Below are 26,357 nucleotides of genomic sequence, written 5' to 3'. Positions count from 1 at the left end.
TGCCCTGGGGATTGCTCTGAGGGGCAGAGGTGCTTCCTGGAAAGGTGTAGCGCCGTGCCGGGCGTACGAAGGTGCTCACGACTAGTGCTTTTATTATTTCCTAACGAGGCGTCCTCAGCGAGTGGGTGGGTGCTGGTCTGGGGTCGGCTCCTGGGGGTGCTTTTCCTGCTCTCCAGCACCTTCAGGCTGATGGTGTCTGACCTGACGCGGGCAGGGAACAGTGTGACTACGTCGGGAATGGAACTGCAGAAATAAAACATCTCCCCGCAGGGATAGCAGTGCTGACCACACCAGAGAGTGGGGGCTGGGGAGTGAAGCCGCCTGAGAGCTGGCCGGCGCCTCCCCCGCGTCCAGGCCGGGTTTCCCCGTGGCTACCGGTCCCCTCGCTTTTTCAGAGGCAGCCTGGCTTCGATTTATTCCCAAGTGTAGTCCCTGGATCCATTCCGGCAAGGCCGTGGCTGCTGCTTTATTATCTTTCTGGGTTGTGTGGACAGTTTCTTATGAAGGCGAAGCAACCGGTATTGTATCTGGGGGTCCCTGCCCCGGGCCCCCTCCTCAGACAACTGTCAGAGCTGAGCCCGTGGGCCGTGCACGGGGACACACACCTGTCCACGCCCACCGAGCAGGGCGGGGAGTTCCGCGGCCATTCTGAGGGCAACCGTTGTGTTCCCTGCTCCTGCCTTTGCCATCGACTTACGCTGTGACCTTCAGGAGTCCCTGCCCCTCCCTGGGCTTCGGAGTCTCCGTCTATAACACAAGGAGCTGAGCCCTGTGGTCTGTGACGCCCCCCGTCTCGGGTCAGCAGCCTGCCGTGAGTTTCCAGCCGGGGGCTGGGATTCTGGCTCCCGGCGCTTTCTGCCTGCGGCCCCTGGTGAGCAGCGTCCGTGCAGTGGGTGGACGGACAGACCCCTCCGTGAAACGGGGTGGCAAACGGCCCTCACCCTGTGGGGTCGTAGCGAGGTCTGCATCAGACATCACAGCCCAAGTGCTTTCTCAGTCTGAGCAGCCTCTTGGAAAGCGAGCTCAGTCACGTCTGCACCCCTCCTCTGCCCCACCCTGGGGTCCCGCAGTGAAGTGTGCGTCCGTGTGTGCGTGCCGGAGTGTGGGCAGGGCCTGGCCTCTCCTGGGTATGCGCAGGTCTGGCCGGGGAGCCCCCCCGAGGGCAGGTGCTGAGTTGCAGCCCGCATCTCCCCCCACCCCTGTCCCTAACTGCAGCACGTTCCTGTCTTTTGGGGCACAGTGTGTCTTCTGGTCAGGCCGCCCTCTGCCCCGGGGTGCCTTAGCAGGGGTTCCCAGCCTGTCTCCTGGGCCCCTGCTCCAGGCCTCTGGGCTTTGACCTCAGGTCAGCTCTGCCCTCAGCCTCCCTCCCTGCTCCCCTCCCTCCTCAGGCCGAGATGTTTGTTTCCCAGCTGGACACTTGCTAAGTGATGCAGGAAGTGGGCCTCCCGGGAGCAGATACAGCCCAGCCCAGCAGATAACCGAGTGAAGCCTCCGTGCGGGCCCGGGGCCCGGGGAGGGTCAGAGATAAGCGGAATGCCGAGCTTATCGGGGCTCCTGAGTGTGAGAGAAATCGGCCTGGCCGGCCCCCCTCGTCCCGGGCCTGGGTAGCCAGGCGGCCGCAGGCGGAGGAAGCCCAGCGCTGGCGAGGCGGCCGCAGCAGGGCGCGGACTCTGTGCCCTCCCCGGGTGCCGGGGGCCAGGAGCGGGCATCAGGTTACACCCAGATATTTGCGGTAAGGGCAGCCTCTGGCCGGAGTGCTTTGAAGTGGGAGCCCGAGGGACAATTGTTAGGGAGCCTGGGTGGCAGTCATAACCTAGACCTGGGTCCTCTGGGACCAAGAAACCCAGCAGGGAGCTCCGATTGCTGGGTCCAGCCGAGGGGGGTCAGCTTGGGTCCTTCTCGGCACACGCAGGGTGTCGTGGGCGGGCGAGGCTGAGAGGCGCCCACCCCGGAGCTGTTTGTTCTGGCCCCGTGAGGCTTGCCGGGCTCTGGCTCACCTCTGGTGTCCTTCCCCGAGTTAGCGCAGCCTGATGGGGGACATGTTTGCACACTCAGCTAACGGGGCCTGAGGAAGGCCGGGGAGGTGGCCCGCCCCCTCCTCACCCCACCTGCGCTGAGGCGACTGAGCACGTGCCATCCTGTCGGCTGCCCTGGTGGGGTGGGCGGGCGGTGGTGCGTTCTGACCTGTGCGGTGGTCGTGTGTCAGCGTGGGCCGGGCGCTGTGCCAGGTGCTGTCCTCTGTGAATCCCCAGAAGGCCCTGCGGCTCTGGCCCCCTTTGCAGGCGGGGAAAGCCGGTGTGGAGGGATGCGGGGCACGCCTGGCATGCCGCTGGCCCAGAGAGTCCCTCTTCCCCCCGGGACGGGCGGCCTCCATCTCTCAGGGAGTGGGCCCCGTATTTGATGTTGTTAGAACAGTCTCCCACTGCCACCTATCTGAGTGGGCCTCCCGGCGACGCTGTGCCCTTGACCTCTGCCAAACCTGCTCCCCAGCGGCAGACACGCCCTGAAGCCTTCCAGCTGTTTCTCCCGTGTTTGCCTGCAACCTCCTGCTCACCGATGTCCTGGTCAGGCAGATGCCCCGTGCTCCCGCCCCCACCTGCACAGCCAAGGGTCCCTGTTCTCCCTGGGTGTTTACCTTGTGACGGCACTGTGTCACTAGCATTGTGTGGACGTTGCTCACTGAGAAACCCCTGGTGCGCGTCAGTTTCCTTCTGCCTCAGAAGAACGGGGATTTTCACGGAGTCTCCGGTTTCTTTTGTTCCCCTTTGCCCTATTAGCCAGCATCAGGCCGGCGGCTAAATCTGAGCCCTAACCATGTGCCAAGCACGGCTCCAGGGGCCTCGTAAACCGCCCCCTAAACCTTCTCACGTAACCGGCCGGCACCGCCAGGAAGCGTGCGCCCGCTCTCCTGTTACAGCCCAGGAAGCGCGGCCGAGGCTCAGGCCCGGCCCACGAGTCCGCCCCCAGGAGCTGGCGGACGCAGGGACGGAACCCAGACAGCCTGACGCCGGGCCGCACGCCCTTCCCGTCCTGCGTGTCCTCACGGTGTCGTGTAGTCTACCGTTTTCTCCCCCCTCGCAACCCCCAGAGTCCTCCCCGCGGGGCTCCCCATCCTCCTGCTTCAACTTCGGACCTCGGTCAAAGCTGCTCTTTCCTGGAGCTAAGTGTTTAATTTGTTCGGCCCCTCGTTCTGCTGGAGTGTATCCTCAAAACAGCTTTCTTAGGAAGGGTCCCCACCTTTCTTCCGTCTCTGCAAGTCTTAGAGCTCTTCGCTCTGCCCTCGGACGGAGGGGCGGGGTCTTCACAGTCTCAAGTCTGGCGTCTAACCGACCCGTCTCCCAGCGCCCAGGGGCTTTGAGGATGTGAAGTCTGATGTTACACGGATCCAGTTCTTTGACATATGACTTTTTTCTCTTAAATTTCAGGGAGACGAGACTCTTTCTGCCTGTGTCCTAGAATTGCCTAAAGAGTAGCATTTCTTTGATAAGGTCCTTCCCTCTTCCTTTCCTTTCTCCTCCTGAAACACCCCTGTGTTCGATGTGGGCCTGCGGGTACTTCCGTCCAGCGGCCCCCTTAGGGTTTCTCCCCTAACGGACACGCCTCACCCTTTGCTTCTCCTTTCTAATCCCTGCATTTTAAACTTTAGTGTTTGTAGTTTTGATCTCCAAGGCTTGTCCTTTCCTCCATGTCCCACACTCCTCTGCGGCGGAGAGCTTTTAAAAACTTTCTTGTTTCCTCTACAACTGATGCTTCTGCTGGTTCATTTTGGGCTCCCCTTTGCATTGGTGGGGGGGAGCTTCCTTTGAAAACCCGGTTATCCTTTTTTATCTGTGCGTATTTCAGAATAAGGCACCAAAAAATGGGTGGGTGGTTGAGGATTGTCTGCTGGGCTTTGTTGGGGATGAGCAGAGGGGCCTCCAAAGCCAGCACATGGAGCTATTGCATGGACCCCTCAGTCTCTCTGGAAATCGTCCTCTGATCTACAGGGAAGGTGGGGGCTCTCCTCGCCATGCCCGTCGAAGGAGGGGGGCCACTGCTTTGGGATGGACCCCTGAGCTTTGCATATCCTCTCCCTTCTTACTCCACCTGGGAATCACAGACAGGCCAGCGAGGAGCCCTGGGGTGCAGGGCGTGCTGACCCCAGCTATGGCACACAGAGGTCAGCTTGCGCCTTTTTGGGAGTGGATCGGCTGCCTGTTCTCACCCAGAAAGGATGAGGTGTCACTGGCTTTGCTACCCCGTGTCCATCCCGCTTGCTGCCGCGTCTCCGGTCTGTGTTCTCTTGGCCTGGGAGGCCGCATGGCTCCCCTATTCTCCGAGCAGGCACCGTTGCCAGAATGAGCTGCCCGTGGCTGCCGCGGGGCCCCGTGTGTCGGGGCATGCGGAGGCCATGCTGACGCAGCTCTCAGGTCCCCACATGCTCGCACACGGGAATGAAGCGATCTCCAGCAGGGCCTCCTGGCTGCTCCTTAGGGCTTGTCGTCCCAGAGGAGCCCCTGCTTTCTTGTGGGAATTGTCGTGGTTTCCTGCCTGTGTTTGCTCTGTCGTTCTGGGAAACCCCAGCTGCTGCCTCCTGCTGCTGGGCTCCAACGGCCGGGCCAGCCCAGCCTCCCACTTCCTGCCGGGGCCTCCGCCAGTCGCTCCTTCAGACAGTTGTGGTGAACACCCCCGCGTGTGGCCTGCTGCTGTGTCCGGGGACGGGGACAAGCCTGGGAGGACTGCTGGCCTCCGGGAGCTGGAAGGGGGCTCCGGGACAGGGGCGGTAGAGCAGCCGCGTGTCTGAACTGGCCTGGCACTTCCTGTTGCTTCAGGGAGACCCGGGCAAACCCCTTCACACTTAACTAGTTAGCCTTTGATAGAGATGTGTGTCCGGGACGTTTGTTTTCCTTCGGGTTCACCTGGACTTCCTAGACATCGGTCCAGGGTTCGTGAACCCAGGGCTGGCCCGGACCAGGCGGCCCCGCAGATCTCTGCAGCAGCAGGTGGTGTGCGCCGGTGGGGGCTCCCGGGGCCTGCGTCCGTCTCCGTGGACAGTGGGCGCGTCCTTCCACGGTGATCTTTGGTGCCTACTGCGGGACAGACACCGGCAGCCACTCCCCAGGGCTGGACCCAGGGAACCCCAGTTCCCTCGGGGAGTATTGTGGGAAGTGCGGGGAAAACTGACTCCCTGGTCGTTGCCGTGGCAGGTGAGGTCCTGGGGGGGCACCAGTGAGGCCCGAGAGCCGCCGGAGCACAGTGGTCCCCAGATGCTTTCTAAAGGTGAGTTGTTTTGCGTATCTGTTGCAAACCACAGTGAACAGCACAGAGTGTATAACTGGGTGTAGCAACAGCCTTCAGCACCTCGATGCCCGGGACCACACCCCCAGAAATGGGTCTGGGTTTTTGCGGGGGCTGCTCAGGGCCGCTGTTCCCATAAGGGACAGGGGGGGTAGGGGCTTGAGGCCCAGCCGCGTTCCCATTGTAAGCACCGCGTTTAGGCGTCCTCCAGAGCTGGAAGGAGCAAAATCACGGCCCGCTGGTTTGGGGTGTCAGGTTTCCAGGTCAAAGTTTATTCTCCTAATCGTCTTTTTCCAAAAGGGGAGAGCTTAGACGGACACTCAGGTCCCCGTCGCGGGCCCCGGCCGTGCCTCTAGCTGAGCTGCCCTGGGGAGGCGTGTGCGGGCCGCCCTGGGTACAGGCCGGCTCTGGCCCTGCGCGCGCCCTCCGAGGGCTGCCTCCGGGCTCTGGGGCACCCCTCGCGCCCCACCTCACGTCCCCTGGAGTGTTTTCCTGCTTTGCTTAACGAGGCTTCAGTCGAGACCCGGGCTTCGAGGCTAAGGCGTTGGGAGCCACAGGAAGCCCGGCCCCTCGGCCTCTCGGGTGTAACTGCGTCTGCTTCGCTGCGGCGGCTGTCGGGGGGCAGGGGGCGTGGGCAGCTGTGTCCCAGGGCGTCCTGCGTGGAGCATGACCAGCAGGACGGCACTTGGTGCGTCGCCGAGGCCATTGCCCCTCGCTCCTATTTTTAGGTACAAGTGACGAGTGACAGAGGGCCTGGTGTGGGAGGGACCTGCAGGCTCTCCCCACAGGCAGCCTGACACATGCCTGGGACACGGGCAAAGCCGGAGCACCGGCACCGCGTGTGTAACTTGCAGAAGCCCCCAGGGTTGATCATGGCGGAAATCAGGGGGCGTCGCATTTATTTTCGGTCCCGCTTTTCACCGTGGATTAGCCGTGTGAGCGGCGGGGGGGACCCCATCTGCTCCTTGGTGCTCTGGAACCCCCAAGGTCTCACTCCGCCCGGGACTCCTGAGACCCCCTGCCGGCTCTTGGCCTGGAGGAGCCCCTTCTTCTAACCCTCAGTTTCAGCTCCACAAACACCCGCCTGCCATGGGCGGCAGGTTCTTAAAATACTTGGCCGTCAGCACCCTCTCAGGGAGGAATGTTCAGTGTTGCTGTGAGGGTGAGGGCCTGGGCCAAACGCAGCCTGTCACTCATGGCTCACGGTGCCCTGGGAGATAAGCAAAGGGTCAAAGAGAGCCTGCAGGTCCTCGGGCTCCGAGAACAGCCCAGGCGGTCCCTGCGGGGCGGCACTGCGGGCCCGGCTGTCAGCTCTCAGTGACCGGGAACCATGAACTTGCAGACGGCGCCGCCCCAGTGAAAACCAGGGCGCCACGCTCTTCTGACCGCACCCCCTTGTCACGCCTGCGTCAGGATGTCAGGTGCCTCCAAGGAGAGTCTGGGTGCCCGAGGGCTTCCGGGGGCAGGCAAGGCCTGCTTAACCGCCATGGACAAAAAGCTGAACGTGCTCAGCGAGAAGGTTGACCAGCTGCTGCATTTCCAAGAAGACGTCGCGGAGAAACTGCAGCGCGTGTGCTGGGGCGTGGGGCACCTGGAGCAGGGTCTGCGCCGGCTGGAGGCCGCCCGAGCCCCGGGCCCGGCCGGGGCCGGCCCCACGCCCGCAGCAGACGTGCAGGCCGGGTGGCCGGAGGTGCTGGAGCTGGTGCGGGCCGTGCGGCAGGAGGCCGCCCAGCATGGCGCCCGGCTGGAAGCCCTGTTCAGGGTGGTGCTGGCCGTGGACAGGGCCATAGCCCTGGTGGGGGCCGTGTTCCAGAACTCCAAGGCGGCGGATTCCACCTCGCAGGGGAGTGCGCCCTGGAGGAAAGGAAGCCTGGCTGACTGCCCCGTAGAGGTGGGTCCCGCACCCCTGCCCTGGTGCCCTTTAGACTGGAGGGGCAAGCAGCCCAGGGGCTGGTGGGGAGGCCAGCAGGTGGCTAGTCTTAGGAGAGCCAGGGCTTGTCATACGTCCCCTGCTTGCGCCCCCGGTGTGACCTGTGGATCGGGAAAAGGAGAGACAAACCGTAAAGGTCCTAGCTGGGTTTCCAGACAGGGAAAGGGAGAGGCCTTGCTGGTGAAGGCTGTGGGGCCCGGGCAGCCCTCTCTGGGGCACCTAGAGCTGGGGGCAAACAGGCCACGAGGGGCACGGGGACCTGGAAGCCTCCTGGACATCCAGTGACTTCTTTTGGCTCCCTGTGCCCCTGTGGGGAACAGGTGGGGAGCGGTCAGTTTCTCCTGACAGAGCCCCCCATTCAGGAACCCCAACCCCGCCCTTCCTGTCCCCAACCTTGTGCCCTGTCCCAGAGGGCGTGGAGTGTGGAGTGCCAGCTACCCGTGGAGACGAGTGTTGACAGTGACCCATGGTGGGGACAGGCCAGGCGGGAGCCGGAGCCTGGGGGTGGAGTGTGGCATTTCTGGGAGCCACCCTCCCCGAGGGTTGCGTAATCACGCCCGCTGGCTAATGGAAGTTTGGCCGGGGTGGGGATGTTCGTGTGTGCGCGCACGGTGTGTAGGGGCAACACTGTTTGGGAACAGCTAAGGGGCGGCCACCTAGCAACGCTCATCGGCCCGGGGCCACCATCTCCGATCCAGCCTCTGGCGACAGATAAGCTGGGGTCTCCGGGGCGCGTGCCTTTCCTTCCCACCCTCGGGCTGGCTGGAGCTGTCCCAGCTGACCCTTCCTCTCCCTGCCCGGCTGCTCCCCGCCCAGTGCCCCCTCCACCCCAGCCCACCTGCAGGGGAGATGGACTGCTTCTTGCCACTGATCACCAGCCTCAGCCTTAAAAGAGAGTTCGTTCCCTGTGTGCCCAGGGTGACAACCACTCCTGGGGCAGGAAGGGCAGACCTCTCCTGCTCCGTTCCCCAGGCCCCAGGACAACGCCCCCAGCACAGGTGCCAGTGTCCTGCGAAACCTTCCAGAAATAGCCTGGTCTCCAGAAGCACATTGTGAAACACACCAGCCTCTTCGTTCTGTTTCCACCCAGTTATTATCTGCATTGTTCTGGCCCGGAGTGTTCTTCAGTTTCCACGTTTGGGGCCTTCGTGCTGAGCGCACTCCCCCGCTCCTGGTGGTCAGGCGCAGAGAGGTGTCGCTTGCCCACACTGTGGCTGGTTCCCCTTGCTTCTCACTTTTACTCATAAAAATGACACGAGGACTGTCCGTCCAGGCGTGAGGCTTTCTGTCTGACATGCTCCTGGACGTGGCAGGCCTAAGCCCAAGGGCAGACCTGTCCCGTTGAGAAAGGCAGACCTGAGAGAGGGTTCTAATACCGTGCGCGGTTCGTGACACATGGGGACGCTGCTCACTACCGAAGCATGTGCCCTAACCTTTGGATTCTTCGCCTGTCTGGTGAGTGAAAACCGAAATCTCACTGTGCACGTGTGTGTGTGTTTCGCCCTTTGGTATTAACTTTTTCACGCCTTCATGAAAACAGAGCTTAGGGAAGGCCCCGTGAGCTGTGTAACTGGAGGCCAGCGCTCCCTGCCCGCTCTCCTCTCTCCAGGACGCTTTGAAGCAAAGCTGAGATACGGGATCATTTCATCTGTAAACATTTCAGCACTTTTCTGTCAACGAGAAGGGTTCTTTGACCTATTATCACACCTAAAATGTAAACAGGAACTTAATATCACCGAAGTCAGTGCCCACGGTTTCCTGACCGCTCACACGCTTTTGTTTTAATTCTGTTTTTCCGTTTAGCTGACATGCAGTGTCATTTTGTGTTGGCGTCAGGCGCCCGGTGGAGCGGTTAGACAATCATGTACTTTACAGAGCGGCCGCCCGACAAGCCCAGCGCCCCCAGCCACCACGTCCAGTCGTGACAGCGTTATTGCCCGTGTTCCCTGTGCTGGGCCCTGCACCCCCCTGACCGTTCCCTGACCGCCGACTCGTGCTTCTCAGTCCCCTCACTTTTTTCACCCCGCCCCCCAAACCTGTCTTACGCTCTTCGTCCCTTACAGTATTTGAGTTAAGCTCCAAATAAGGCAATTGGCTATACGCTTCTTAAAGCTAACACTTTTTCTTTAAGTCATAAACAAATTTTAAACTTTCCCTTATGGCCCTGGCCCGGTGGCCTAGTTAACTGGAGCATCGTCCTGCGCACCAAAGGGTCACGGGTTTGATCCCCGGTCAGGGCACATGCCTGGGCACATGCCTGGGTTGTGGGTTCGATCCCCACCCAGTCAGGGCGCATGCAGGAGGCGATGGATCAGTGTTTCTCTCTCACATTGATGTTTCTCTCTCTCTCTCTCTCAAATCAGTAAAAACACATCCTCAGGTGAGGATTAAAAAAAAAGAACTTCCATTATGAAAAATGTCAAACATAACCAAAAATTGGTAGAATTATATATCTCACTATCGTTTTAATTTGTATTTCTTTTCTAGACATTTGAGCATCTTTTATAGATTTAAAACCTTTCGCACTTTTCTGTGAACTGCCTCTCCTTTCCTCTCCTCCTTTTCCATGCCGGCCCTTGGCCCGGCTCTTGTTCCTCTGTAAGAGCTCTTCCTTGTGAGTGGAACATTGCAGAGTCAGGCGTCTCTGGGTGGGGAACTCCCAGAGCTCCCTCTTTTCTGAGTCTGCACGTTTCCTGTCTGTTCCCCACTGACTGCTCTCTCTTCTGGTCTTTCCAGGTAACACACAGACCCGTCGCTGCCTGTGGGTTTGGGTCTGATCCCCCAGACAGGTGGTCAGCGCACACTGGCCCGGGTGGGGGGCCTCCACGCCCCTCTGTGCCCTGCAGCCAGGGCTGGTCACACAGGAGGTGTGAGGAGACACAGCCCCAGTTAGCTAACACTTGGCGTGAGAAAACTGTGCCGTATGAAGACTTTCTGGAGACCTCTCTGTGCTTCCAAAGCAACCAGGGGCATAGTATCTATTTGTGGAATTCAATTAGACCCTCGCACTAGGTGTTAAATTTTACAGTCGTGCCAGGAGCTCGCACAAGCCCTCCCTCGGTCTTTGGAAAGGCCCGTGGCGCTCCATTCGGTTGTGAAATGAATTCAGTTATTACTAGAGCTGGCGGTCTTCAGGAAGGACGGGTTCAGGCTCCGCCAAGGGTGGGTCTGGCCATGGCCAACCTGTTCAGAGACATCACTCCTCTAGAATGGCGTTGGGGTCCCTTCTCCTTACCTTGGATGCATCGGACAAAGCAGGGGCCAGAAAATCGAGCCTTGAAGACAAAACCTATGTGTGCATGCATGTGTGTACGCATGTGTGTGTGCATATGTGCGCACACGTGTGGGCGTGTATGTGTGTGGCATGCCCACACTGAAGACGGAGGGAGGGAGAGGACAGTCAGCCTGACAAGGTCTGCCAAAGGACAGCCTGTTCGTGTCCCTCTGCCGGTGGGGTGACGCAGCAGGCAGTGTGTGATAAAGCCTCCAGCCCCGCCAGCGCTGGGGGCGGCAGGACAGAGCCTGCAGAAGGCGGCCCAGGGGCAGGTGTCTGCTGAGCCACTGTCTGGGCCACAACGATGGTCCCGCTGCGCATCCTGATGACAGCGGGCAGCGTTTATTTGTTAACACCTTGTTGACCAGTCACAAAAAACTGTGTTTTCAGCCCAAATGTTGCTGACTGATGATGCACTAACTCATGTTTGCACCTGCATTCGCTTATAGAAGTCTTAACACTGAGAGTAATATAGGATTTTGCAAAAAAGTTTTGTAAATTGTTTTGTTTCCATATTCCATTACGGAAAAATAGCCGGTGGGATGGGGTAGCTTTTGTAGAAAATTGCTGGCCAATACTGTGTGTTACGTGCCGGCCACACGCCAGGCACGGGGCGCTCTGGCCCTGCGTGTGCCGTTGCCACTGAGAGAGCAACGCTCGGTGTCCTGGAACCTCAAAGGTGTGAGCAGATAGAATCGGGGGGTGTGCGTGCAGGGTAGGGACGGCAGTGGGCCCAGCCCTCATTTCGGGCCAGGTAGAGGGACTTGCTCCTGATGGTTTGTGCCACGTGCCAGGTGGTCGCACTTTTTACCAGTGAGAAAAGCTGGGAACTTAGACTTTTCCTCTCATTGCATGTATTAAGGTACAGTTTGCATACGATCGCTTTCCCCTGCACGCTTCAGGATGCAGCCCGACAAACGAACGTGCCCACAGCCACACCACAGTGCAGACAGGAGAGCTCTGCCCCTCCAAGAGGGAGCTGGGGGTTTCAGCGTAAAAGTCTCCTAGTTTAAAGCCTGCGTTACATAACGTTTACAATGGTGCACCAGCCGAGCATCTCGGGCTGTGCTTGGCCTCTGGGCTCCTGAACGGGGCCCAAGCAGGAGGGGGGGGCTCTGCCCAGGCTCCGGGCTGTGCCAGGGTCTGCTGCTTCACCAGCCCAGGGCTCGGGACCCCCAGAAGCACCAGGGGGGCCCAGCAAGGGGCCAGGGCACCTAGGAATGTTTATACTCAGGAATCCCGAGGACGCCGAGCTGTTGGGGGGTTCAGAGCAAAGGCCAAGCCGCTGAGCCGGACTGCCGGCGCCCTCGAACGAAGGGCTCACGGAACGCAGACTGCTCTCTGGCTCAGGCGGGACGGTCACCCATGTTCCTGAGCACTTTCCAGGTGCTGGGGGCCCTGCTCAGTACGGTCCCCAGATGAACTCCCCCAGACCCCACTGCCTCTGTGAGTAGACATAGTGTTCTCCCCATTCTACAGACGAGGAAAGGGAGGTGCAGAGAAGTTAAGGATCTTGGCCAAGCGGTGAAGGTGGACGCAAGGGTCTGCAAGTTCGTGCTCTTGGTCACGCTGCTGTGACACCCTGGGGTGATGCGGACTCAGCCGCCTGACGCCCAGGCAGGCGTAATTAACCGGTTGTGGCACATGAACCCCGGCAAGCGCGGACTCCTCTGTCTTACGATTGCACTCCACTAGCCAAGGCCGGTTGATCCGAGCTGACATTTTAAGATTAAACTTGTTTCCCATCCCTGGTCCAAGTCCTTGGAGGTCCAGGCCGTGCAGACCCCCTGTCCGGGGCTGGGCCTGCCCTCGGCAGCAGGGCAGCGACTCACTAAGGGGACCCAGGGGAAGCCCCCGTGTCCCATGCCCAGAGTGACGGAGCCGCGCTCACCCACCTGTGGGACCACCTGTGCACTACTCTCTGTGGCCCGAGCGATGCCGATGATGACAGTGACGGTGTCTGTGGTTGTCCTTTTAGAACAAGGAGAGAGAGGAAGAGGAAGGAGCCAAGCCGCAGCTTGCGCCGAGCACCGGGGACGTGCAGGCTGAGCTCAGGGGACCTCAGGGAGGTGAGTGCTGCCCCTTCGCTGCATCCCACCTGGCACACCCGCCGCTTCAGACGGCAGCCACCTCTGCCACCAACACTGTCATCGCTCAAACCCGTGAGCACCTTCTTCCCTCCCCGCACGCCCGCCAGGGACAGACCGCCCGTTGCTGTGTTGGTCACGGAGAAATGGCCACTCTTGCGGCCGGTGCCGCCAGCCCGGTACCAAGGCTGATGTTTCCACTTTGCTCTAACTTGTTACAGACTGTTCTTCATCAAGGTTAAGCTTCCCTTACAGTTTTGCATGCTACTCACACGGCCCAGCGTCCGGCAGACAACACGCGGTGTGAACGGAAGCTGAGTGCCTGTCCTGTTTTCTCCCGCCGCACGACCGCTGTACAAAGCTCTGTCTTCCCGTTCCCTTGCGGTCCAGTGTCTTTAGACCACACTGTAGGGTGCTCTGCCCACGCACATGCATGTGCACACGCACGCACACATCTTAGATGGAAGAGACTCGGCCCGCACCCCGTGTCTTGCTCACCTGCAGCATATCCCGGGGTCTCCCCCGAGCTGCCCGCATAGGCTTCTGTTTCTCATGGTCATGGCCATGGCGCTCTGTCCGTGGGATGTGCCCGGGCCCGTCCATCCATCCCTGCGATGGCCTTTGGGCTGTTTCCACTCTGCCTCCCACAAACACGCCACACTGTGTGGCCCTCTGCGCAGTCCTTCTTGTGTCCTTGTCATATCCTTGGGACGGATCCCTCCAATGGGGTTGCTTTTCTGCCCAACTGTTTTCCTGCAGAGGGCAAGAAAGCTGACCTGCCAGAGGGGACACCAGAGACGCTGCCCGCCGTCGGTACTTCAGGGATGGGACCCGACGTCCTGGCTGAGCTGGAGGCCTTGCCAGGGCAGGGAGACGGTGTTCCTCCTGGACACCTCCCGCCGCCTGAAGAAGCAGGAGCCAAAGTTCCTGGGGCGTCCGGTGAGAACCCCGGGACCAGCCTGGAACTGCCTGCCACACCCAGCAATGACAGCGAGGCCCCCGCCAGCCAGGAGGCTGCACCAGACGCAGGGCAAGGACCTTCATCCCGCGATGCTGAGACTCAGCCTACAGAGCAGGGCGTTAGGTTGACTTCAGGGCCCCCAGCCCAGGTGGAGGCCGAGGCCGAGGCCACTCCTGGAGGTGGAGACAGGCGTCCGAGGTAGGTGGGGCGCCCGGGAGCCGGGCTGGGGGTCCTGAGCTAGCCTCTGCGGGAGCTCGGCCGCCCGTGGGAGCCGCAGCGCTGCGCTGGCGTCACGAGGAGGCAGAGACGGCAGCCCGAGGCCCCTGCCCTGCTTTCGGGACCTCAGAACACGTCTCACCCGGTGCCAGAGACTCTGAGGCGTGCAGTCCCGAGGGGGGTCAGGCACTGGGTGTTTTCGCTTTGGTTGCGCTTCTACGAGTCCCCAGGCGACTCCAGCACGGGGCTGCGCGTCCAATGGCAGTGAGGCTGCGGCTCGCCCAGCTCGTCCCCGCACCAGGCCTCACCTCGTTCTCTTCTCATGGTGCCCAGGAGGCAAGTGTAGTTGGCCTCCCCGTGCTGTTGATGAGGAAAGAGGCTCAGAGTCCCCAGGGCCACACAGCCAGGGATCAGAGTTGGAACCTGACCCAGGCTATTGGGCCTAACCACTGCACCATCCTGCTTCCTCGGCTCATGCTTAGTTTAGTCCTAAATGTATGGTGGGAGGGGAGGACGGGGCTTCCAGGAGGATTGCTCCTGGGGTCCTGGAGGTGGGGCTGGGGCTCGGCCCTCAGGACGTGGCCTTGGGGACGAAGGACAATGCAGGGCCAGCACCCCTGACTCCCAGCCTTCCCCAGCGCCGTGGCCAGCAAGCTCCTCCCCCCGCCGCCCCCGCAGTCACCGAAGGGCACCGTGTTTCTGGGCTTCCCTCGTGAGGGCCGGTGCCCTCTGCACCTGGCCCGGGATGTCCTGACCCGCCTCGGAGCCCTCCCCGGAGGCCTGGCCAGGGCGCTGGCGTCCGTGCGCTGTGGCCATGGGCAGAGAAGCCCAGGCCGTTCGCCTGCCTTTGCTCTGCGAGGAACAGAGCCTCCCGGAGTCCTGGCCAGCGGAGGGAAGGATCCCTGGCAGGCGTCCTGGATCGCGGCCTGGGTTCTAAGTGTGGAATCTGGGCATGGCAGGGGCACTTTCCATGAACTTGTAAGGGGCTCCCCAAAGATTCTGAGTGAGGGGGAAAGGTCTCCAGGTCAGATTCCGCCCTGAGCTGAGTTTCAGGCACACCAGCCCTGCCGGAGGCACTCAGGTAGCAAGGAGGTCCCCGCCAGCCCGTCCTCAGCCGGCACGGGGCTGTGCTTCAAAGGCCGTGCAGAGGCCCGCACCCAGGGGCTCTGGGGGACGGCCACCGCCCTGTTGGAGTTTCCGGGGCCGAGGTGCCCGGGTGTGGCCATCCATGGGCAGTGCCTACCCAGACGGTGCACCTGTGGGCGCCCCCAGTCCCTGGGTGGGGAGACCACAGTGGGTAGCAGTGGCCGTTGGCCTTCTCAGGGCTGTATTTTTTCTCTCTGCCCAGGGTCTCGGTCCACGTGCAGGAGACGGGCTCCCCTGGGGAGCTGCCAGAGACACAAGGGGACGGCCTCAGACCCACTCCCCCCGGGGTGGCTCCAGCACCTGCACAGCAAGCTGAGCAGGACCCACCTGAGCCCAGGTGCTGTCCCCAGGCCCCTGGGACTGAGTCGGGGAGACAGATCCCAGAAGGAGCCAGCGAGGGCTCCCCGCTGCCTGCGCGGAGCAGCGATGGGGGAGCAACAGCTGATGACAAGCAGGGACCTGCGACTGAACCTGCCACGGGGCCGAGCGGGGCCAGGAGGGACTCGGGAGACGATGCTGGGGCCCTGGGCCTGCAGCAGGTCGAAGACCCTGGAGCAGGGAGCCCGGAGCTTGGGCAGGACTGCAGTGCCGGGGGCCCGGGCGGAGCCGCGGCAGGAAGGACGCCCCATGGAGCCGAGGCCAGCAGCCTGGTTCTGGGTGAGTGAGGTGTGGCCGTGTGCCCAAGGAGAATGGGTTTGGCGGGCCTCCTCCTGGGGGACCACCGCCTTGCAGCTTCCAGGGAGACAGAATGCAGTGCTGGGGGAGCCCGAGACTTGGAATAGCCTGCTGGCGGCTGCTGGTGGCTGCCGGGGCTGGGGACGTCTCGGGCGAGCCTGGCTGGGCCGCAGCCGCGGGGAGTTCTCAGAGCGCCCGCCTGCCTCAGCTTCCCACCTCTGCTGTCCTTCTGGAAGGACAGAAAAGGCCCCTGGTACAGAGCAGTGTCTGCGTGAGCCCCGTCACCAGGACAGGGACCGGGGTGGCAAGGTGCTGGCCTGCTTTCTGTCCCAGTGCTGTGGGAGGTGTCCTTGTGCTCTGTGCTGCAAAGGCCCTCAACTCCTGCATCCCGTGTGGCTGCAGGAAAGCCACCCTTGGCCGGTCCCTGCCCTGGGGTCTCCGGGGCTCCCTGAGAAGGGCTGTGTGCCCGGCAGTCATCTGCTGCTCTGGCCGCTCTGGGCTGCGCAGACACCCTGTCGCCGGCTGCTGCTTCTCCCCTGGTGGGGCTTGGTCCAGGGGAGGGCACAGGCCTCCCTTGGTTCCCGAAACAGCTGAGGGCAGGCTGTGACTTCAGAGGCCTTCCTGGGCCAGCACACACTGAGGACCCCTGTACCGAGCCACGGCCATTGTCCTCGTGGGCCTGCGGCGTGGGGCTGATGGAAACCCTGGAGAGGGGGGGACACCCACTCCAGGCCTTGCGGTCGGCGCTGACCCTGGCTGTCTGGCTCTGGGACCTGCGTGGACAGGCAGATTTGGAGTCCGTTCCACGCACCAGGAATCTGGGCTCTCCCACCGCTCCCAGGGGCCCACGGAAAGAAGAAACAACAAAAGCCCACAGCTGTCACCCCCGGGAGCCCGGGGCTCAGGGCTGGCCTTGGCGGAAACGGAAAAGAAGGAGCCAGTCGCTCTCGAAGCAAATTCAGACGTTCCTCCGGGGGCAGAACGCCTAGCCGGTCGCAGCGTCGGGCGCATTGGGCTTGTCCCCGGGACACTGTGCGCTTCCGGGACAGGTTCCAAACCGTGTCAGCCCCCGCGCGGACTCTCTGCCCTTGTGTGCAAACGGGCTTGTGCCGTGGCCGTCCGGCTGTGTCACGGGCTGTGTGCCCGTGGGGACGTCCAAGGGCGCGCAGAGGAGGGACGTTGGTTCCGCCCGCGGCCCCGCCCGCCCCGCTGGACACAGTCCTTCCTTAAGCTGCTCCGTTACCCCCGTTCAATGGCACTTCCGTTCCCCGCCGTCACACTGACGCACCCGGGCCCTGCTCGGCTTCCGTGGCCCCCCGCGCCCTGCAGAGGGCACTGTCCTGGGTGCTGGGAGACCCGAGCCGGAATCCCGCCTGTCTCTGCTTCGCTGTGTGGCCTGGGGCCGGTCCCCGCGCCTCTCCGGGACTCAGCCTTCTCCTCTGCCGAATGGGGGACCTGGATGGGATGACCCTCGAGAAGGGTGCAGGGCTTGTCACTTGAACCAGGTGGCCCTGGGGCGGGTGGCCGAGAGGCACGGTGGCGCAGCGGAGGTCACGGGCTGTTGTCTCCCGAGCAGATGACAGCCCGGCCCCGCCAGCCCCTTTCGAGCACCGGGTGGTCAGTGTCAAGGATACCTCGGCCTCGGCGGGCTATGCTGTGTGCCAGCACGAAGTCCTCGGAGGGTAGGTGGGCTTTCTGCCCCGATGGCGGCAGGGGCAGGCGGCGGGGACACAGGCACCTGGGGGCGCGGCTCGGGTGCTGCCGGGTGGCTCTTGGAAGCTGGGACAGTCCCGTGGGCTGAGGACAGTGCACAGGGAGGGCGAGGGGAACAGCCCCTGGGGGGCAGGAGGGCCCCCACTGTGCGGAGATGGGGACCTGCACTGAGGTGGCCGGGGGCACCTCCTGGGGCGGGTACGAAGGACCCCACGGGGTGGGGTGAGGGAGTGTTCCCTGGGGCGCAGGACGGCTGGTGGGGTGGGGTGGAGCAGCTCCTGTCTCGGTTTTGGGGAGCCCTGTGGCGTGGGGGTGAGGGCATGGGCACCCCCGGGTGCAGACAGTGCCCATGGTGTGTGTGGAGGAGGGCGGACCAGAAAGCGGGGACGGGAGGGACAGGATGGCCTGCGTGTCGGGGGAGCCTCGTGGGCTCTCAGCTGTGTCCCCGTGCCTGCAGGGGCCGGTTTGGTCAGGTCCACAGGTGCACGGACAAGGCCACGGGCCTGCTGCTGGCGGCCAAGATCATCAAAGTGAAGAGCGCCAAGGACCGGGTGAGGCAGCGCCCTGGCCGCGGCCTCGGGCCGAGCTCGGGACCCTTCACGTCCCCTGGGCCCCCAGGCCCCGGCCGCCCCGCCCCGCCCATGCCAGGGCAGCGCCCGCCTTTCCGTGAGCCCCGAATCCCGGTCTGCAGGCCACCTGTACCGAGGTGACACGGTCCTCCTGGACCTGTGGCTGTCCTCCCCGGGCCTCAGGTTCCCCGTGAGACGGGCGGCTCTGACAGAGGTCCCTTCTGTTGCCGGAGCCCCGTTGGGGCGGTGAGCGGAGGCCACCCGGTGTGGGAGCAGGAACAGTGTGGGGTGGGCATGCGGGCGCCTCGGGAGGGGCCGCCGGCTCCCCTTCCCGACCTGCTTCTTGGCAACTGCCCTGCCCTCTGGCTCCGTAAGGAGGACGTGAGGAACGAGGTCGCCATCATGAACCAGCTGAGCCACGTCAACCTGATCCAGCTCTACGACGCCTTCGAGGGCAAGGCCAGCGTCACCCTGGTCATGGAGTAGTGAGTGTGTGGCGGGTGGGCGCTTCCCCGTGGCCGGGCGTGGGGCCGGGCGTGCCGCGGGGGTCCCAGGTGGAGCTCCCCCGCCGCGCCCCCTCCACCACCGTCTCCGCCCAGCCCCCGGGTCTGGGCCATCAGGACCTCCACAGAGACGGGTGGGTGTGGAGGGCAAAGCCTCTGTCACACGCAGCCGTGAGCCTGATTTGACCTGCGGGTCGTAGTTGGGTCTACACAGTTTTTAGTGGTTTTGATTTGGTGGGAAATTGGGAAACCGCCCATCAAAACCTGGGTGTCTGGCTTTTCTTGAAGATCTGGTCGTGCCGGACCTGTGCTTCCTGCTGGGAATGGGTCCGATTTGCCCATTGGGGGTTCTTGCCCTGTAGGTGCTAACGGGCCTGCAGGCTGATGGGTTTACCTCCTCGGTCTCGGGTATCCGGACGGAGCCCGACTGTCCACCCGAACACAGTCCCGCCTTCCCTGCGGCCCTGTCACTTCCTTCTTACCGCCCGCACTCTGAGCTGGGAGGGCCCGAGCAGAGGCGCCCTCGGGCTCGCCGGGGTTGGCGCCGAGAGCGGACCAGATCCCTGTGGGCCCGACTCAGCCCGGCGCCCGGCTCCGCCTTTGCCCCGGCAGCGTGGACGGGGGCGAGCTCTTTGACCGGATCACAGATGAGAAGTGCCGCCTGACCGAGCTGGACGTGATCCTGTTCACCAGGCAGATCTGCGAGGGCGTCCACTACCTCCACCAGCACTACATCCTGCACCTGGACCTCAAGGCGAGGCCCCAGCGGGGCGCGCGGGCAGGCAGGGGGGCGTCCTGCCTGGGGTGAGGGGGCGGCTCTGCTGCTCCCGCCTTGGAGAGCTCTAACCGCAGGCAACCTGGCCTTCACCCCCGGCTTCCTGCCAGTTCCCAGGTCTGGAGTCCAGGGGGCAAGTCCTGCCGGCGCTCTGAGCCTCGGCTTTGCCGTCGTAAAGTGCGGACGACATACCTCTGTAAGCCATCCTTGGAGACTAAATGGCACGCCCGCCTTTCTTCTTGAAACATATCTTTCAGATTAGTTTCTGGAAAATGAACGTAGGCGCGTGTGCTTCTGGTAGGAGGTAGAGACCGCGTAGAAATGTATGAACAGACAGCGGAAGGCTTCCCCCCAGTCTCCTTGCCCAGAGGTTGTCTGCGGTAACGATGCGGCCCAGCGCACGGGCCGAGGGGCTCCGGCTCTGCGCCTCCTCGGGGAGCGGCCGTTCTGAGCCAACAAGACATGCAGGCGTCCTTTTTACTTCTCCTTAAGGGCCGTGGGTGCTCCACTGAATGAGTGCAGTGCATTTTCTTGTGTCTGCCCAACACAAAGCATCCCTGATGCCGGCAGCTGTTCCCCTCCCTCCCTCCCTCCCTTCCTTCCTTTTGTATGGGTTTATTTCTTGGCTCTATTCCATTCCATTGATCTATGTGTCTATTTTTATGTCAGTACCACAGTTTTTTGTTTTTTGATTTTTAGATTTTTTTAAAATTTATTTTTAGAGAAAAAAGAAGAAGGGAGGGAGAAAGAGATGGAGAGAAACATTGGTGTGAGGTTGGTTGCCTCTCACATGCCCCCCACTGGGGAAATGGCCTGGAATCCAGGCCTGTGCCCTGACCAGGAATTGAACCGGCAACCTTTTGATTTGCAGGCTGGCGGTCAATCCACTGAGCCACCCTAGCCAGGGCCACGCTGCTTTGACTACTATAGCTCTGTAATATAGTTTGAAGCCAGGACTTGCGATGCTGCCTCTGGCTTTGGTTTTTCTCAACGTTGCTTTGGCTATCTGGATTCTTTTGTGGTTCCACACAAATTTTAGCATGGTTTGTTTTCTTCCTGTGAAAAATGCCATTGGAGTTTTGATAGGGACAGTTAAACAATATTAAGTCTTCCAATCCATGAGCACAAAGTGTGCCCTCTTCAATTTCATCAGTATCTTACAGTTTTTAGGGCACAAATCTGTCAGCAGCTTGGCTAGAGTTATCCTAAGTATGTATTCCTTTTGATCAATTGTACACGGGATTACTTCCATAATTTCACTTTCTGATGGTTTCTCGGTGTATACAGAAATGCAGCTGACTTTTGTATATTACTGCTTTTGTGTCCTAACATTTTACTGAATTCGTTTTTAAGTTCTACTGTTTTGTGTGGGGGAGTCTTTAGAATTTTCTATGTGTAATAGCATGCCATCTGCAAACAGTGAGTTTTACTTCTTCCTTTCCTATTTGGATGCCCCTCCCCTTTTTCCCTTTCTCTTTGCCTGGTTGTTCTGGCTGGGACTTCCGATACTGTGCTGAGCAGGAGTGGCGAGAGCGGGCCTCCTTGTCTGGTCCCTGATCCCGGAGGAAAAGCCTCCAGCTTTCCACCAGAGTGTGTTGTACACGGCCTTCATATGTTCAGCTGTGTGGCCTCTGTACCAAATTTGTTGAGAGTTTTTATCACGAAGTGGATGTTGGATTCTGTTAAGTGTTTTTTTCTGCATCCGTTGCAACGACCATGTGACTTTATCCCTCCTTTTGTTACTTTGGCATATTGCGTGGCCTGGTTTGCGAACGCTGAGCCACCTTTGCGCCCCTGGAATGAATCCCATTTGACCACGGAGGACAGTCCCTCGTGGATTGTTGAATCTGGCTTCCTACTATTCTGTTGAGGGTTTTTACATCTCTGTTCATCGGGAATATTGGTCTGCAGTTTTCTTTTCTTGTAGCGTCCTTGGCTGGTTTGGGTCTGTGAGTTATACTGGCCACAAAAAGTGAGCTTGGCAGTGTTCTCTCCTTGTTCGTTTTTTTGAAAGACTTTGAGAAGGATTGGTATTTTTCATTAAATGTTTGGTAGAATTCACCAGTGAGGCCATCTGGTTCTGGATGTTTGTTTATCGGGAGGGTTTTGGTGACCGATTCAGCCTCTTGACCGGCATCCATCCATCCACCCATCCATCCTGGATCCATCCATCCATCCATTCATCCATCATCCATCCACCCATCCATCAATCCATCCATCCTCCATCCATCCATCCATCATCCATTCATCAATCCATCCATCATCCATCCATCCATCCATCAATCCATCCATCCTCCATCCACCCATCATCCATCCATCCATCCATCATCCATCCATCCATCCATCATCCATCCATCCATCACCCATCCATCCATCCTCCATCCATCCTCCATCCATCCATCATCCATCCATCCATCATCCATTATCCATCCATCCATCACCCATCCATCCATCACCCATCCATCCATCCTCCATCCATCCATCATCCACCCATCCATCCTCCATCCATCCATCCTCCATCCATCCTCCATCCATCCATCATCCATCATCCATCCATCCATCATCCATCATCCATCCATCCATCACCCATCCATCCATCATCCATCATCCATCCATCCTCCATCCATCCATCATCCATCATCCATCCATCCTCCACCCATCCATCCTCCATCCATCCATCATTCACCCATCCACCATCCATCCATCTATCCACCATCCATCCACCATCCATCCATCCATCCATTCATCATCCATCATCTGTCCATCATCCATTCATCATCTATCCATCCATCATCCATCATCCATCCATCCATCCATCCATCATCCGTCCATCATCCATCCACCCATCCATCATCCGTCCATCCATCATCCGTCCATCCATCCATCCATCCATCATCCATCATCCATCATCCATCCATCCATCCATCCATCCATCATCCATCCATCCATCCATCCATCCATCATCCATCCTCCATCCGTCCATCATCCATCCATCCATCCATCCATCATCCGTCCATCCATCCATCCATCATCCATCATCCATCCATCATCCATCATCCGTCCATCATCCATCCATCCATCCATCATCCATCATCCGTCCATCATCCATTATCCGTCCATCATCCACCCATCCATCATCCCTGTAGGGCTGCCCTGAGCCACTCATTCCCCTGGGAGGCTGGGAAGCACAGGCCTTTTGACAAACAAGCATGGGGGCTGCAGACCCCCTTAGCTGCTGATTGAGCCTGAGCAGACTTCTCCTTCTTTCCCAGCCGGAGAACATCCTGTGTGTCAGTCAGACAGGCCATCAAATAAAGATCATCGACTTTGGGCTGGCCAGAAGGTAAGGGGGCAGAACCACCGGGGGAGCTCTTTGGGCATGGTTACCCACGGCTCAGCCACCGGGGGCAGTTTCGGGGCTGCCACGAGACAGCTCTCTCTCGAGGGGGCCTGTGGCCTTAGCTTGTCACCGCTGCAGGGGCTGCTCTGTGCTGCGGGCTCTGCTCCTGCTTCGGACCACCTGTGTGCGCAGGTAGGGGAGTGGTGGCTGAAGGGGGCACTGAACGGGGTGCTGGGCGGCGTGATTCTCTTCACCCCCGGCCTGCTGGGCCCCGGCTGTGCTGGGCTGTGTGAGGCCTGTCACCAGCCTGCCCACCCAGGAAGGACGAGGGTGGATAGGGGAGCGCCTATGTGGCCGCGTAGGGCTGGGCCACTCGGGGCGGGGATGGATCTGGGGACAGGGTGATGCAGTGACGTCCGTGCCTACAGGCAGCTCTGCAGGCCGGATGAGGTAGCACAGGACCGTGCAGAGCCATCCTAGGAGGGGCTCAGGTCTCCAGTGCCCGGGCAGAGAGCGAGTGCCCTGTGTCATCTTAAACCATCTTAACGTCCCAGCAAAATGCCGAATGCCTGGTGGGGCCTCCTTTCACCGTTGGGTCCTGCGCAGTCACGTGTGCGGGGGACACTGAGCTTCTGCCCTGGCTCCTGGCCTTGGCCGAGGCTGGCACACCCAGTGGGCGGGTTCCCAGTGGTTGCGGCAGCAGACTTTTGGCATTGGATAGCCTGTCTCTCAGTCACATGGTGCCTGGCCAAGTGAAGTTCCATTAGAATTTTTAAATTGGCACTTCACTTTATTTAGAGATGTTGTAACTTCACAGAAAAACTGAGGGGAGGAAACAGATTTCCCACAGACCCCCTGGCCCGCGCATGCAGAGCCTGTCCCGTTATCGAGACGACGGGCCCACAGGGACACACGGGAGCACCTGAGTCCAAGCACACCCCACACGTCCCGGAGCGCGCACCGCACGCCGTCCCTCCCGGCCGGGGCTCAGGCGCTAGCCGCGGGCTGTCTCTCCTTTTCAGGCTGTGAAGGCCTAGAGGAGGGGGCCGTGGGTTCCTGATTCCCCTGGTGGCTGAGGTTGGGGCCCGGGGGCCGAGGATTCTCGGGTCCACTGTGCGTGTTGGCATGCGGGGTCCGGCAGTGTCTCGCCGGCACCGGGAATGAGCCCCAGTCCCGCGCCCTCTCCCAGGGCTGACTCCCACGGTCCTCTCACCCCTCCTCCTGCCCCGCAGGTACAAGCCCCGGGAGAAGCTGAAGGTGAACTTCGGCACTCCCGAGTTCCTGGCCCCCGAAGTCGTCAACTACGAGTTTGTCTCGTTCCCCACGGACATGTGGAGTGTGGGCGTCATCACCTACATGCTGTGAGTGCCCAGCGGGGACAGGCCATCTGTCTTAGTTGGGTGTCCTTAGAAACAGCGAAAATTTGAGTGCCAGTCAGCGGGGAGCATGCGGGATTTATTCAGCCCCTCCTCCTGCTGCTCCCCAGACCCCCTTGGGGCTGAAGCAGGGGCTGTCCTTCCGTGGAACCTCTTGGTCTGGCTGGCTCTGCTCGAACCTTTGGGATCCGTCTGTGTCCTGTCGCTGCGTGTTCGGCAGATGTGGCTTCCACGTGCTGACGGTCCTTTCTCTCCTCCGCAGACTCAGTGGTTTGTCCCCGTTTCTGGGGGAAACAGACGCGGAGACCATGAACTTCATTGTGAACTGCAGCTGGGATTTCGACGCCGACACCTTTGAGGGGTTGTCGGAAGACGCCAAGGACTTCGTTTCCCAGTTGCTGGTCAAAGAGAAGAGGTACCTTTATTGCCTGTCGCTCAGAGCATTCTGATGGTGACCGCCGACCGCAGACGGTGACAGTCAGGGGGGCCGGGCAGGGCCGTGCTTCCTGGGAGCGCTCTGCCAGGATTGCTTAGCCTGTACCTCTTTGGGGCAAAACGGTAGCAGGGACAGCGCTGAAGGAAAGAATGAAAAACAACACCCAGCGGCATAACATCGAGAGGGAGTTTTAGAAGGGGCTTTACTTACAGATCGGCCCCACTTCCAAGTTAGGGGTGTCTGCAGACCCATGTTGGAAAGAAGCCGAGCTGTGCAACGTTGTGTCCTGGAGTGAGGGCGCGAGGGCCTCCTCCCGGGGTGCGGAAGGCCTCCTCGGTGTTCAGCAGGAGTGTGGCGGCGTCGGGGGCCCTTCCCTTTTCTCGTTCTCAGACAGTGGGAGCCACCCAGGGCGGGGGCCAGGGGCGGGGCTCTGAGACGGCCCTCGGCTCCCCGGCCTTTTCACTCTGTTTCTTTCTGACCGTGGAAGGTTCTGGGAGGAAAGGTGGCTGCAGTTCAGACGAACAAGCTGGCATTTTCCCGTGCAGTGGGAGATGAGCTTCCTTCAAAGCTCACGTTCTTTTCCTTCTTAAGAGCTGCTCTGGGCACGGCTGGCCTTGTGACCCTGCCTCGCCGCTGCTGCTGCCCCTGCCCCGGGACACAGTCCCTCCACGGAGGCCTGCGGACATTGTGCTGACCGCTTCCTTGCCCTCCCAGGGGGCATTGTAGACTTGGGGCGCCCCCTCTGAGGGCCGTGGCGTGGCTCTGCCTCAGGGATTAACCCAGTCCGGGGACTCAGGCCCCCACCCGGTACGCCAGCGCCCGCTGACCTTGCTACTGCTGTTTGGTTTCCCAGCTGCAGAATGAGCGCCACCCAGTGCCTGAAGCATGAGTGGCTGAGCAATTTGCCGGCCAGAGCGTCCAAGGCCAAAGCCTGCCTGCGGTCCCAGCTCCTGCTGCAGAAGTACATGGCGCAGAGGAAGTGGAAGGTACCCTGCTCTTCCTAGAGACGGCATTTGTCTTCCTGACATGGCCTGTGACGGAATCGTAGCGAAGCTTCTACTTATTTTGGTTCTAAAAAGAAAGATTGTTTAAGGGGAAAAAAGCCCTCTTTAAGTCTAAACCTGTTAGCTTCAGTTAGAAAAAGGCCACAGACCCAATATGACCGGGCACAGCAGTGGCATTTAGTTCGCACTTAGGAGGACGCCTGAGGGGACAGAAGGAGGTCAGAGAGCATGTCCTCAGTGAACTGCAGCCCGAGGCCCGGATTTCTCCACGTGCCAGAAAGAGAGGCCGGGAAAGGTCACTCGCAAAGTTTTGTATACTATTTGTTTATGACAGAACTCTTTGGTACGAAGGTCATAAAATCTATCTTAAAAACCACAGTCCCCAGGGACGCGGCGTGGCGGCATTTTGATGCTGACTAGCAGGAGAATCAGCCCAGCAGCTGCACATGTGCCACACACAAACCGCACACACACGAACCCCACGCCACCCTGGCTTCGCAGACTGGGGCATGCTGAGGTTTTCTGATTCTTGCTTTCCTTCCAAAGCGTCCTGGCCCGAACCCATGGATTTGGTCACGTGACCCCCTGCTGGGCTCCGTTTTCCATGTGGAAAGGGTCACACAGGATCTCAATTCCTATTTGCTCCAAAGAAGCCCCTGAAAGTCATGTGATCAGTCTCCTTGGAGTTTGCTAGAATCTCTGTTTCCCCTTTTATTGGTTTTAAAGAAACTCAAGCCTAACTTAAGTCCTTTTATTGTTTCCTTTTTTAAAAAACACTTGAGTCTAAAAATATGCTTTCTTCCCTTTTTTCCTCTCCTCATCTCAAGAAACATTTCAACGTGGTGACCGCTGCCAACAGGCTAAGGAGGCTTCCGTCTTGTTCCTAACCCTGAACCCCGCGGCTCACGTGGGCGGGGAGGTTACCGGGACCGGCGGTGGCGTGAGGACTCGAGACTTTAAACCATAAACCATCTGGCCTTTGGCTACTTTTGGTTCCACTTATTTTGTAAGAAAGGTTCTGGTGAGCGGTAAGGAAAGCGAGGGCAGGGCGTTTTCTGGCCTCAGCAGATCCCTC

The 26,357-nt window shown here is 60.3% G+C and overlaps 1 protein-coding gene across 1 annotated transcript; it reads left to right on the top strand.

The window, feature by feature from the left end:
- Positions 1-6,503: 6,503 nt before the first annotated feature.
- Positions 6,504-26,268, top strand: MYLK3 (myosin light chain kinase 3). Its single transcript, XM_090259423.1, has 13 exons — positions 6,504-7,168; positions 12,460-12,550; positions 13,328-13,727; positions 15,094-15,548; positions 17,143-17,248; positions 17,737-17,830; positions 18,224-18,333; positions 18,964-19,105; positions 22,399-22,469; positions 23,699-23,827; positions 24,105-24,257; positions 25,132-25,264; positions 26,110-26,268. Exons 1-13 carry the CDS (start codon positions 6,692-6,694, stop codon positions 26,167-26,169), a joined length of 2,421 nt encoding a protein of 806 aa, XP_090115549.1. The 5' UTR covers positions 6,504-6,691; the 3' UTR covers positions 26,170-26,268.
- The last annotated feature ends 89 nt before the right edge of the window (positions 26,269-26,357 follow it).

The sequence above is a fragment of the Furipterus horrens genome, unplaced genomic scaffold, assembly GCF_987537825.1.
Source record: "Furipterus horrens unplaced genomic scaffold, mFurHor1.1.pri manual_scaffold_13, whole genome shotgun sequence".
Lineage (NCBI taxonomy): Eukaryota > Metazoa > Chordata > Mammalia > Chiroptera > Furipteridae > Furipterus > Furipterus horrens.
The sequence above is the reverse complement of the archived record's forward strand: the minus strand, read 5'-3'. Positions and strand labels throughout refer to the sequence as shown.

Excerpts from the sequence above, each read along its gene's own strand:
- MYLK3 (XM_090259423.1), top strand. The coding sequence starts at position 6,692 with ATGTCAGGTGCCTCCAAGGAGAGTCTGGGTGCCCGAGGGCTTCCGGGG. Across the intron at positions 18,334-18,963 it reads GTCACCCTGGTCATGGAGTA|CGTGGACGGGGGCGAGCTCT; the intron begins GTGAGTGTGTGG and ends TTGCCCCGGCAG. Across the intron at positions 25,265-26,109 it reads TGGCGCAGAGGAAGTGGAAG|AAACATTTCAACGTGGTGAC; the intron begins GTACCCTGCTCT and ends CCTCATCTCAAG.